The sequence below is a fragment of the Prionailurus viverrinus genome, chromosome B4 (genome assembly GCF_022837055.1).
Source record: "Prionailurus viverrinus isolate Anna chromosome B4, UM_Priviv_1.0, whole genome shotgun sequence".
Lineage (NCBI taxonomy): Eukaryota > Metazoa > Chordata > Mammalia > Carnivora > Felidae > Prionailurus > Prionailurus viverrinus.
In genome coordinates, this window is record NC_062567.1 from 88714889 (window position 1) to 88727324 (window position 12436).

At 42.5% G+C, this 12436-nt stretch overlaps 1 protein-coding gene across 9 annotated transcripts in view; it reads right to left on the minus strand.

Annotated features, from left to right (window-relative positions):
• GRIP1 (glutamate receptor interacting protein 1) overlaps positions 1-12436 on the minus strand; it is a 687701-nt gene that overhangs the window by 86321 nt on the left and 588944 nt on the right. For 8 of the 9 annotated variants that reach the window (XM_047866742.1, XM_047866738.1, XM_047866739.1 and 5 more), the window contains 2 exons: positions 9665-9820; positions 8835-8990 (listed from right to left, as the gene is read on the minus strand). In XM_047866742.1, the coding sequence (XP_047722698.1) occupies positions 8835-8990; positions 9665-9820 (312 nt within the window). The remainder of the gene's footprint in view (positions 1-8834; positions 8991-9664; positions 9821-12436) is intronic. The other variant, XM_047866736.1, reaches the window with a different exon arrangement.

The following is a 12436-nucleotide window of genomic DNA, read 5'->3' on the forward strand; positions in this document are numbered from 1 at the left end:
TCTCTGAAAGAAGGAAAAATTTAAAAAAAAGCTCATTGGTAATGGTGGGATATTTTGGTCTCCTTGAAATAAGTTCGTGCTGCTCGTCAACCTTAATCTAGCATTGGGTTGGCTTGATGGAGTCGTTTAAACTTTCTATTTCTCCTATCCCCAAATTTTGGCTCTTTAGCCTTTGTTCTTTCCCACTGGATCTCTGGCGGGTCACGAAAAGGCCACTCCACTCCCCGATGCCTTTCTCTCATTGATGCCCACTGGGACCTGCGCCTCCTTTGCTTTCTGTGAGCAAGCTCTCTGCAGGGTCCCATGTGGGACTGTCACTTCCTCCAAAAGAGTCTGGCCTCCTTACTGCAATTGACATCTGCTGACACCATGTACCTCAGAAACCCCTCCACCCAGAAGCTATTTTCTTTCACTCTCCCTGCAGGGGACAAGGACAGAGAAAGGGTTAGAACCTTCCGTGCTCCACACATGCAGTGCTTTTTACCTTAAACCACTCCTATTTTGAAGTTCTATATTATGTACTTATTTCTGCTTTGTCTCCTCTTCAAACCCATGATGTTCTCTACTTTTCCTGTTTCCCCCCCATTTCCTCACTGACTTCAGACTCGGCTCTTAATTTGCCCCTTCTAGTCTGTCGCTTTTCCATGTCCTCAGTATCTTTGACATCATGGCAATAATTGAACGCCTGGCTTTGTGCTTCTTTGGGTCTCTCAGTGCTGATTATTAGCAATTGCACCCGACTTCAGCTCTCTATCAGCAGAACCCTGTGCTGGACCCCACCATCCTTCAACTGGAGACCGCTCTGGGATCTTCATATCTGAATCCTCTTTGTTGACCACGCAATCTTAGTAGCCATCTCCCCCCGGTCCTTCCGACCTCATTCTCCCTCTTTGATGACTTCTAGCCCCACTCTCTCTCACCTGTCTTCCAGTCCAGTGGTTTGCAAACTTGTTAGCAACAGATTCCCCCTGACCCCTCCCTCTTCAAATGAAAGCATGTAAGGGATGTCTTTGTATTTCAGATAAAACCAGAGCTACTGAAGATACTGAGGTAGGAATGGGAGACCCTAGAGGAGGCCTTCCCATTCCTCCTATGGGAATCTGGGGAATCCAGTTTGAAAGTTACCATCTTTATGTATTGCCTTTTACTGGCATCGTTTCCCTCCATGCTCCCCCTGGATCCCTGGTGACCACTTCAATGATGCAGCTGCTGGAATCAGAGATGCTGAAAGCTCATGACATTTTCTATAGTCTAATACTCAATATTCTTTGGTAATGCCCACTCCACTCCCGTGCTCTTACTAAGTTGCTGATGGGTGCTAGAGAAAGTCACTACACATTCACACAATTCTCTATGGGGCCCTGGAATTTTCTGTTGTGTAATACTTTGACTCCTTATTTTTTTTTTTTTAATTTTTTTTTCAACGTTTTTTTAAAATTTATTTTTGGGACAGAGAGAGACAGAGCATGAATGGGGGAGGGGCAGAGAGAGAGGGAGACACAGAATCGGAAACAGGCTCCAGGCTCTGAGCCATCAGCCCAGAGCCCGACGCGGGGCTCGAACTCCCAGACCGCGAGATCGTGACCTGGCTGAAGTCGGACGCTTAACCGACTGCGCCACCTAGGCGCCCCCTTTGACTCCTTATTTGATTTCTCACGGGATCTGTCTCAAACATTTCCACCCTTATAAGGATCAAACTTGACTCCTGACTTCATTTCCTACCAGACTGAAAAGATCCAGCCATTTGACAAGAGTTCCTTAAAAGCATTCTTTTCAACTTCGATTTCTCTGTATCATCTATTCTAACTTCCTTCTTTTCCCCAGGAGGATGTATCCTTCTTTCCATTTCAAGGCTACCTCCTCCTTTCTGGTCCTATCCATTTCGGCTCCCTGTGATTTTGTGTCATAAATACTTCTCTCTTGCTTTTTCCAACTTTCCTGCTCACTCCCCTAGCTTTCTGACCTCTCCCTATGGGTTTGTACTGATTCTGGGCCTGCTTAAAACTTGGCCTCTCCTTTCACCCTTTACTGAAACTACTCTCACTGATGACTTCCTGACGGCCAAAATCAATGGCCGTCTTCTGCTCTAACTACTCTGTAAGCAAGTGGCTTGGGAACTATCCTTTTCTTTCTGAAATTGCTCCCTTGGTTTCAGTGAAGGTTCGTTCTTAGTTTCTGACTTTTTTCAGCCCCCCCCAGTTCCTTTGCGTAGTCTACACGGCAAACATAGACTTCCCTGTGGTTCTCTTCTAAGCCTTCTCTACTCTCCTTTCCCTCATTTACTTCTACTGCTTCTGTAAAATGACCTCTGCATGTATCTTCTCAAATCTACCTCTCCAGTTTCTCTCAAGCTCCGGTGATGAATTTCCTGACGTGGATATCCCATCCACAAGAAGGTCTCACGGACTCCTCGAAGCTCAACATTTTAAAAATTGAGTTAGTCATCCTCTCTTTTGCATTCCCCCTACGGTTTCTATGAATGGGACCATCATGCTTATAGTCCACCAGGCCTGAAATCTCAAAGTAGCCTTTGACTCAGAACATCCCCATCGTCTCAAATTCAATCAAGACAATGGCTAAGTCCTTTCAGGATGACCACTGAAATCTAACTTCTATAAATCCTCTTTTCCCTTCTTATTGTTAACGCTTCAGTCCAGGCTTTTATTATTTGTATTTCAGATGTTTAGTTTATTTCAAATATGTGAATATGGATGTTTCTGGTCCTCTCATGCCCAACATTTTCTACATATCAACTTGCCAGGTTAACTTTCTCTTCATGATGAGGCCCCCAGTGTATCTATTCTCTAAAGTAGGGCCTCATCATTGCTAATACAGATCACTATATAGACTTAGAACCATGTCCTTGCCTCTTGTCTTATGCGAACAGCCTCCCAATTGCTGCCAGAGTGGCTTATCTAATGGGCAGAGGTCATCCTCCCATTTAGACTCTTTCAACGCCTCCCTATTTTCTATAGAACAACCACCCCAGTGCTAACAGAGCTCGTGGGAACCTTCATAAGTTCATGTCCCCTGCCTATCCAGTCTCCTGCCTATCTGCTGCAGCCCTGCTTACATCCCTCTGTCCCTTTAGCTCTTCCCCTGGGCTTTCAATGTCCCTTTCCCTGCTTTCTCCAGGCAGAGTTAGGTACTCCCCTGTCTACATCTACACATTTCTAATACATGGTCCTACTTCAGCATTCAGCATCCTTGTTTTTAAAGATTGGAACCCAGATCTTTTCCTCTTTGAAATCCCAATGCCCGGAACATTCAATGAACACTAAATAAAGGAAGAACTAATTGAGTTTTGTGATATTATCCACATTTTTCTTTTTGGAACCAACATTTCATGCAGGTTCTGCTGAGTTAAGGAACTAGAAAGTTGTCCCTCAGGACCCCAATTTTTCCACTATGTAGTTCATCCCGACATTGTAGCTGACATGGCAGAGGAAGATGCGATAGGTCATCTGTCTAGAAGGAAGGAAAATCTACTTCTTCTTAAGAAACATCATCATAGTTCTCACAACAAAATTCACATCAATGAGATTAAAGTAGCCTGCAGTAGGGGGTGAAGGTAGCTTCCAACCCTGAGCCTTTTACAGCTGGTGGCCTACAATTCCAAGATCCGACACATGGACTATATTCATTCAGATCACACTTTCTAGTGTGCTTTGTTGATGTCAACTGTACTTTACCTGCTCTCCAGATTACACATTTTGCTCCTGATGGCACAGAACCGCCAGGAGTAGGTAGTATGGATCCGGAGAGTTGCATTTCTTTCCAGTCTGTTCTCATAGTAGGCAGGAATATAATATTAGGACATCCCCTATTTGGCAGATTACTTCCATTCTATCTTCTATTACTTCTTACTTCAATAGGAATACTTTCTGTGAATTTTTCTATAGGTTCACATTAATATACACAGTTTTTTCATCGGAGATCTCAGTTTGGTATAGATTTTTGGACAACTTAACTGGAGTTAAAAACCACTTTTGAAACTTTAAGTCAGCTAAATGCCATTTCCACTAAGAGAGGATTAAGAAGAAATGGGTCAATCATAATAGGAGGAACAGATTAGGCTAGATATAGTAAAGATCTTCTCGAAGGAGAGACTTGCTGCATTCTTGCAACAGTTAGAGAAGATGGTTCAGAAACGGACTTCTCTAGAAGGTTTTGAAAATAGATCTAAGTGCTCACTGTGGGCATCATTAAATTTGTAAGCGTCATCTGGAGTCAAGTTGAGACAATAGAAATTATTAGGACCTTTAATTTAGGATTAAAATTATGTTAAATATTGGTTTTATAATTATAAAAGTTTACAATGTATCTAATAAATGTAGGATTATATTAAATAATCTAGGATTTTATAATTAACTCTGAAAGTCCTTCGATACACTGAAATGTTCTTTGGAACAGTAAAATTTCATTTGGAATTGTACGTACTGATTACTCACACAAATTAAAGTCTTGCAAATTATAACCAGACATGAAAAAGATAAATGGTAGATTTAAAGATGATGAGCCAGAAGAAGAAAAGCAACCAATATTACTCAGAGGAAAAAAAGATGAGCTTGATTATCCTGCTTCATTAATGTGGCCAACTATTCACAAAGGTGAATTATTATGAATTATAATGCCGTAATTTAAAAATTTGTATGATGAATTCTCTCTCCGGTAGTAGAGACTCCTGCAAGGTCCTGGCTCTGAACTGAAGTGCGCCCATTTCTTCTACTCACAGGCGAGGAAGGAAAGGACTAAATCACTGACATGCTGTGAACACTGCTAAATGGTGTGGGCCCCACGGTTGTGTTCACGATCCGCATCTGCTCTGTCCTGCTCCTGTTCACGTTTGGAGGGTTCTGTTCGCAACCCTTCAGGTTTGCAGGAAATGACCCTGTGGTTTTTGTCAATTCTTGTCTTTTCTAGTGTAAGGAAGGGAGGAAAACCAGAAACAACTTGTTAGCTTCTAAAGCTTAAAAATCTGCCTTCTTAGAAGGCTGTGAGGTTAACTGTCAGATAGGAAAAGCATTTAAAAAGTATAGGGAGCAATGGATTGCAAAGGTTTATCCATATATGGTGTTCACCATTATTTGATCCTGTAACTCAAGACCTCTGTGTCACTCAAGTATTTCCCCTTACAGTCGGCCTGCTGGGGATCCAGCCCACTGTGTACCGTGTGATCCAGTTCAGGCGCACGGTATGGGTGTCCAACAGCTCCCTTCTCCAGATGGGGGTCAGCTTGTGGGGCGGGCAGCTCTTAGGCTGTTCCCTGAAGGGCTCCCTGCATGCTCACTTATAAAAGCTCACCATTAGCCGCCTTTGTCCTCCGATCTTTTTTCAGTGGTTGGTGGCAGGGACAAAACTTGTTAGGTTTTTTCATTCTCTTCCTTTCAACTCTTTTCCATGTTGGCCTCCCTAGTAGCACACGGGGATGGCAAAAGAGGCAAAGACTATTCTGGGAATGTCATCTAACTTCTACGCTTGGCTGCAATTCAGGTGGACTGAGAACAGGCAGAGCCTACACTGGCTGTGTGTGCAGAAGCAGGAAGCAGGGGGAAGGAACCGGGTCCGCTGCTCAGTCATGCTGCCATCACAGGGGGATGACAGGGTTCTGGAAAGAGCCTTAGCCTCTGAGGCAGAAAAAGGGACAGCCCAGGTTGTGAGGCAAAGGTCAGTAAGATTCCAGAAGAGCTGACAAAAGGGTTCCCTCTGTGACACAGCTCTGCAATCCTTCCAGGGCTTTGTGACACTCCTCCCAGCCTGGTGCTGGGGATACTCATCCTTCTTCCTGTGAAACAAACACGGAACTTTCCTGCTTTAATTCTTGTTACATGTTGTTACAGACTTCCTGTATTCGCCCCTTCGGTCAATGATACAGAATCTTTCAATATTTATGAGAAGACTTCAATTCTTTTCTGGCATGTCCTTTTGTACCAGGAACATATGTGAGAATTTTTTCTGTTTTGTAGGCTCTGGCCTCACCTCATCACCAGTACAGCGAAGAGACTTTTTATTGTATTTGTTGTGACTTTGCCATGATTCATCGTCCATACAAATGGCCTGGTTGCCATGGAAACGTAAGTATTAGAAAGGGGGCAGCAAACGGTGGCATAGAACAAAGACATAAATAAAGTGGTGGAAATAAACCATGGTATAGTGAGAGCATAATAAAACTTTTATTATCAGTTATTTGGGAAAACCCTTACATCAAATGTGACCATACCAGAAGCAGAGACAGAGAGAGAGAGAGAGAGAGAGAGAGAGAGAGAGAAAAGAGAAACTTAAGAAAAACAAAAGAACAAAAACAGCAATTACTTTTTTCTGGCTTTGGAATGCTATCATTATTTTTGTAGGCCTTTTTGGAGTACGAATCAAAGTTTTGGACCTTGTTGTTTGATCACAATATAAAATGTGTGATCTCCTGAGACACTTTCATAAACATTCTGGTAGGTATACGGTCAGTGGTGCCCTGGTGGCCGATGTCTCCAAAAAACACAAATAGCTTGCAATTTCTGGAGCCACGTGTCTGTCTGTTTCTACTATGTTGGAGAATAACTTTCTGATTCAAAAGAGAATTTGAGTTGATTATGGGGATCAGTGACAGTGTGATCTCAGCTTTGTTTCCTACTGTAAAATTCAAGCTATGTAAATATCAACCCGAGATAGCCAAGCATATTATCACTCATTTGGAGTCACTAATGCCTTTAGTCAACAGAGTGAGTCTTACCTAACACAAACAAATGTGTAGCCATTCAAGCAGAAGTACAAACATTAATGAATTCATTTTAATTGCTCTTCCCTGATGAGGGCTGTTAGGCTGTTGCTGTCGGTGAGGGACGCTGCACCCAAAGGCATTACTTGTAAAAAATTTCATATACAAAAATCCACCACAAGCCCTGATGGCATTACATGGAAGACCCAGAACCTATGTATTATGCCAAAGTAGTCACTGTGAAAAATGTCTAAAGTTGGGATCAGTGTCAACAGATTTTCACACATGGCAATTTAGATTCAAGGCATACTAACTAACACTTAAACTATTCAAATGGCTAACAATTAAATAGTGTTTACCATTTACCAGGTGTTGTTCTAGCATATGTATATAATATATATAGTATTTATTGTATATAGTATATTGTATATGGTATATAATTGAGAAAATTATATATATAACACATACATAAACTATGTGTATAATATGTATATACATATATGTACATGTATTAACACATATTATTGTATGTATGTATATATGTATTTTTAAGTTTATTTATTTCTGAAGGAAAGAGACACAGAGTACAAGTGAGGGAAGGGCAAAGAGAGAGGCAGACACAGAATCTGAAGCAGGCTCCAGACTCTGAGCTGTCAGCACAGAGCCTGACACAGGGCTCGAACCCATGAATCATGAGATCATGACCTGAGCCGAAGTCGGATGCTTAACTGACTGAGCCACCCAGGTGCCCCAATATATATAATTTTAAAATAATATGCATAATATGTACTTAATAATATACATTCTCCTCACAGAGTGTATTTCTTGTCCCATATGTCCCTTTTGGTGGTGTGAATATGTATATTCTTTCATATAATCTTCCCAATTACCCAATGAAGTAAGTAATTAATCCCTGTTTTGTAGCTAAGGAGGCCGAGGCATAGAGAGCTTAGGTGCCTTGCTCAAGGTCCTACAGCAATGATGCTGGGATGAGAGCACGGGCAGCCTGGTTCCCACATCTATGCTTCTAACCACTTCACTCTACTGCCTTCAAATGGTTTCTTCCAAGACTGAATAATCTACTTTCATGTCAGCTGAGAAAGATCTGAGACTCCAGAAGCCGTTTGTTCTCATTTTACCTAAACTCAACCTTCCTTCTATTTTCCTATTTTTAAATTTACTGTCCTGCACATATACTAAAGATGAAAAAATCCCCTTACATTTGAAGGGATATGCAAGGCAAAATCATGACTATACCACGGTGTGACCCTATCTTTTGCAGTGGTTTTCTTTGTAAGGAAACCTTCAGCTTCCTGTAACATGAAGAGACCATTTCCCAGGGTGGGTGGTGGCTGGTCTCCGTGATGGTGGCATGGTGGGTCCTCTTGTGAAGATGAATCTCTGACAAACAAGCTGAAAAGCCAATAGGTCCAAACATCCCTTCTCCTAACATTCTCTTCACTTCCAGCCTTGAAGAGTCTGGGTTTTATTTTATTTAGGTAACTCAAGGGTGTTCCTTATTTTATTTTTATGGTAAGTGCAGGAAGAGACCCCACCTTCTTTGAGTTTCTCTATAGGAATCACAACTACAGCCACCAAAGGGGACATATAGGACAGGAAATACTCCCACCTCTCTAGACTATGATTCGATCTGGTTGGAAAGAGAAGTGATTACATGATATAATCATATTAAACAGATGCATGGGGTTCTTTCTTATATTTATCAGGAGGGAGACCTAGTTTTCAAAACATTGATTTGGAGTGAGTAAGGAACTGAGAACAAATGTTTCATGTCCAAAGTCACCCAGAATATAAGGAAGGAGTCTCAAAGGGAAAAAAAATCACCTCTTTGGTTACCGTATCAGATCCAAAGAGCAAGAAAAGAAATTTCAAACAAAAAGTTGTCGGCAAAGATAGTACAAACTAACTAATTCAGTCTGAAATTGTTCTGGGCAATCAGTATCATGTAGATACTAGATAGCATTTCAGGGACCTCTGGCATAGAGCTGGGAGCCCCTTAGCATCCACCTGATCATTTAGGCACCAGAAAACACTCTTCCCACAGACTCCGACCAGCCCGCCCATCTTCTCCAGCCCATGAGACAACGGTGACTGTTTCACTTACGTGAGCTTTTGAAGTCTTTCTTTTTCAGTCTCCTCCTCATCATGGTCCCGCGAGGGCTAGTGGAGTAGAGGCTTCGAGGTAAAGTCCCCATGTTCAGGGAACTCAGGCTGTATGCACTCATGGAGGTAGGAGAGAAGGGTGAAGACACCAAAGCTGCTGTAAGAGAGTGGAGACTTGGCACAGAGCATTCTCAGGTGGGGTGTGAGCCTGCTACCCTTGCCAGCCAGGGACAACCCCGAGAGACACACACGGCAGCAATGGCTAGTCAGTGCCCCGACCGGGCAGAGACCAGGTCTCAGAAGCCACGGAGACGGCACTGTAGAATCTCAAAGTTACAAGAGCCCACCGCTGCCTGAGGGGCAGCACGATCCTCCTGAGCACAATGCAACCCAGAGGGAGGCTCTATGAATTTTGCTCTAGACACACACAGAGATAAACATGAAACCGCGTTTCTGCGTAAACAACAACTCCGTGCATCCAGTACAGACATGCATCGTTCGTAGATCTTTTCTGACGTGAATTTCACAGTGGTTCCAAGCACACAAGGAAGTTCTGAGCACATCGTATTCTATATCATATTTTGGACTGTTAATTTCCGGACCACATATAAAGCATTAGGAACATTTACATCTTTCTCTAATGACAAATGCTTTCTGATTGGGGGGGGAGGGCGGGAGGGGAAGAGACTAAGAAAGATGTCAGAAACGATAAGTTGCTATTACAAAAAAAGCACATAGCACCCATGAAGCCAAATATGGTATGAATCAGATGAGGAAGAGGCAGAATATAATTTTCACAAAAGACCAGGAGGAGAAAGTCTGGAACATTACGAGGGCTGTTGGGAGGAGGCGCCTTTGGGGCTGGCAGGGCCGGAGCTCTGCAACGGTCGGGGTGGGACGCATTAGGGTATTGGTAGGTGTGAAGGCTGCAGTGGTCGCTGGCCCAGGAATCCCACGCAAGTTGCCTGTCGCTCCTCTGAATTTTCACTGCCCACATGAGGTGATGATGACAAATAAGAACAAACAAACAAAGAACCAAAAACAAAACAAAACAAAACAAAAGAAAAAGTAACTGAACTGTACAAATAAAAAGTGTAACAAAAAATGAAAGCTGCTTGCAAAGAAAAAGAAAATCTACTGGCTTTGCCCTTTTTCAGTGGTCAGCAGAACAGATGATTAACATCGCGAATGGAAGCCTTCCATCTTCCCAAGAATAATGCATGTCGTTCGCCAGCCCATTTTTTCTTCTTTTAAAATGACTATTGAATCAATTTCTAATCTCCCCCTGTGCTTCACAGACCAGATTGAAAACATTTTTTTTTTTTAAACTTAAAAGTCAACGCCATAAAGATCTATGGCACGTGATTAGTAATTAAAGATTTGCTCATCTTGGTCAGTTAGTAGCACTTGTTTTGAGAAAAAGAATAGAAGGAACAATAATAAATCATGCTGGCTCATGATTCAAGTGCTTTACCAGTCACATATCACAATTTACTGTTCTGACATTTTAATTACAGTCCGATCCATCACTTGGACTTGATTTTTCTCAAAAAAAAAAAAAAAACCAACCCACTCTTAATCGTCTACCAATATCAGAATCATATTTGTATCCTAATAAGTAAAGGTCTCAATAGATTTTATGCTTTTTTGTATCTCTGAAAAAAGATATGTTTACATTTGAAAGAAACAGTTAATTCTCAAAAGATTTCACGTGTTCTTATATTTTCTTAAGACGCCACAACATTTTAGTTAAGCTATTTCAAAATTTTCGTGTCCCCTTTATTGAAAAAAAATGTGTAGTGCGTTTCCATTCTAATTTCAATATTATTTAGACTTTCTACCAGGTGTTCTGAAAGATGAGCAAGGTCATGTTCATTACTATGTCCGATCCGAAGTCTTTCACTGAACAAGAGTGAAAAATAACAAACGAACTCGTACCTCCTTTTAGTATCATGATTCTAACGTGAGGTGCCTTACATGTGAGTTGACGGTATTTATTCATGCAGAGAATCAAATGCTCCGTAAGTATTTAAAGGAAGCTCATTTAGACAAGGGCTTAAGTTGTACCATCTGTGATGTCAGCATCATTGGCCACTTCACAGCCTTTCTGGGGTAAGGCTACCCGTGGAACCAGAGCCCTAGCAATGAAAGAGCGCTGTGGGCTGAGGCAGGCCTGGGTTTCAGTTCTGGCTCCAGCCCTTCCTCTCTATAGGACCGTGGCTAGTTACTCAGCCTCCCTTAGCCTCAGTTTCCCCACATGTCAAATGGAGACCACGAAAGCATCGCCCCCGCAGGACCACCGTGAGAATTATGCCCACAGGTCTATATGCAAGGTGCTTGCACGGTGCCGGTACACTCGATAAAAACAGATGAACTCTCGCGGATAACATTGATTCTGCCTACTTTCGCTCTACTTGCCAACAAATAAAGTATCTTTTGAAGGAAATACGTATCTCTCACTCAACAAATCTCACTCACTGGACACTTAGGTTGAGAGAGTATCACTTGCATAGCCACCATAATTCTACAGCCCTAGGCGGCCCAGCCGGTTCCTTCTGTGCCGCTGCTGTTTCTGGTTTGGGTTCCATCTGCCTCTCCACCATTCTAGTTCCAAGCCGTCACCTCCTCTACCTAACCTCTGCAACACCTACAGACTTGGCTCCCCACTTCATCAACTGCATACTTACCTCCCAGTATCTGTACGACCTGGTAATCCTTTAAATATATAAGGTGGATCATGTCACTCCCATTTAAGCTACTTCAATGGGGTACAATTACAAAGAGAATCAAATGTGACCCCTACTTATCTCTGCGGGCTTATCCCCTGTCACTCTCCCCATCATTGACTGTTTCAGCCACCATTGGTCTTACTGCCGTTCTTAGAACAAGCCAGGCTGCTTTCCTGCCTCAGGGCATTTGCCCTTGCCATTCTTTCTGCCTCGTGTATTCTTCTCCCAGTTGACTGCGTGGTTGCAGTCGGTTGACTCCTTCTTCTCCTTCGGGTCTCAGCTAAGGGGCCACCACCTCCTCAGAGTTGTTCTGACCACCCCCCAGCCCAGGCTGAATATGCCCGACTCTATGCTACCCCATTAGTATTTTATGTTCTTCATAGTACTTATTCACTTAGTCTGAAGTGGCTTTATTTATTTAACATATTTTAAATATTTGTCTCTCTACACTGAAATTCCACGAGGATGGGAATCTACTTTGTCTCCTTCACTAGATGTCTTGTAGCACCTAGAATAGTGCCTAGTCCATAATGACTGATGAGTCAATGAATGCATAAGTGAATAGGAATCAGCCAGAGTGTGCATGTCTACACTGCGGCAGCATTTTCCTCCTGATAAAGAGTGTTGTAGGGGAAGTTCATAATGGGTTATCTTTCCCCATCCTCATTCTCTTTTGGGGAGTGTAAGATGACTTTTTACCAAGATGCAATCATTGCTGGGTCTGGCTCATTGACCCCAACAGCCACTCCGATGTCTTTTTTACTAAGTACGGTCTGCGTTTCAAATGAGGGCAGGGTATAGTGAATGGACTTTAGAAATCCACACTCTCTGACCCAGTTCGTTAAGGACTTTGGACATTACCGGGCATATTTAA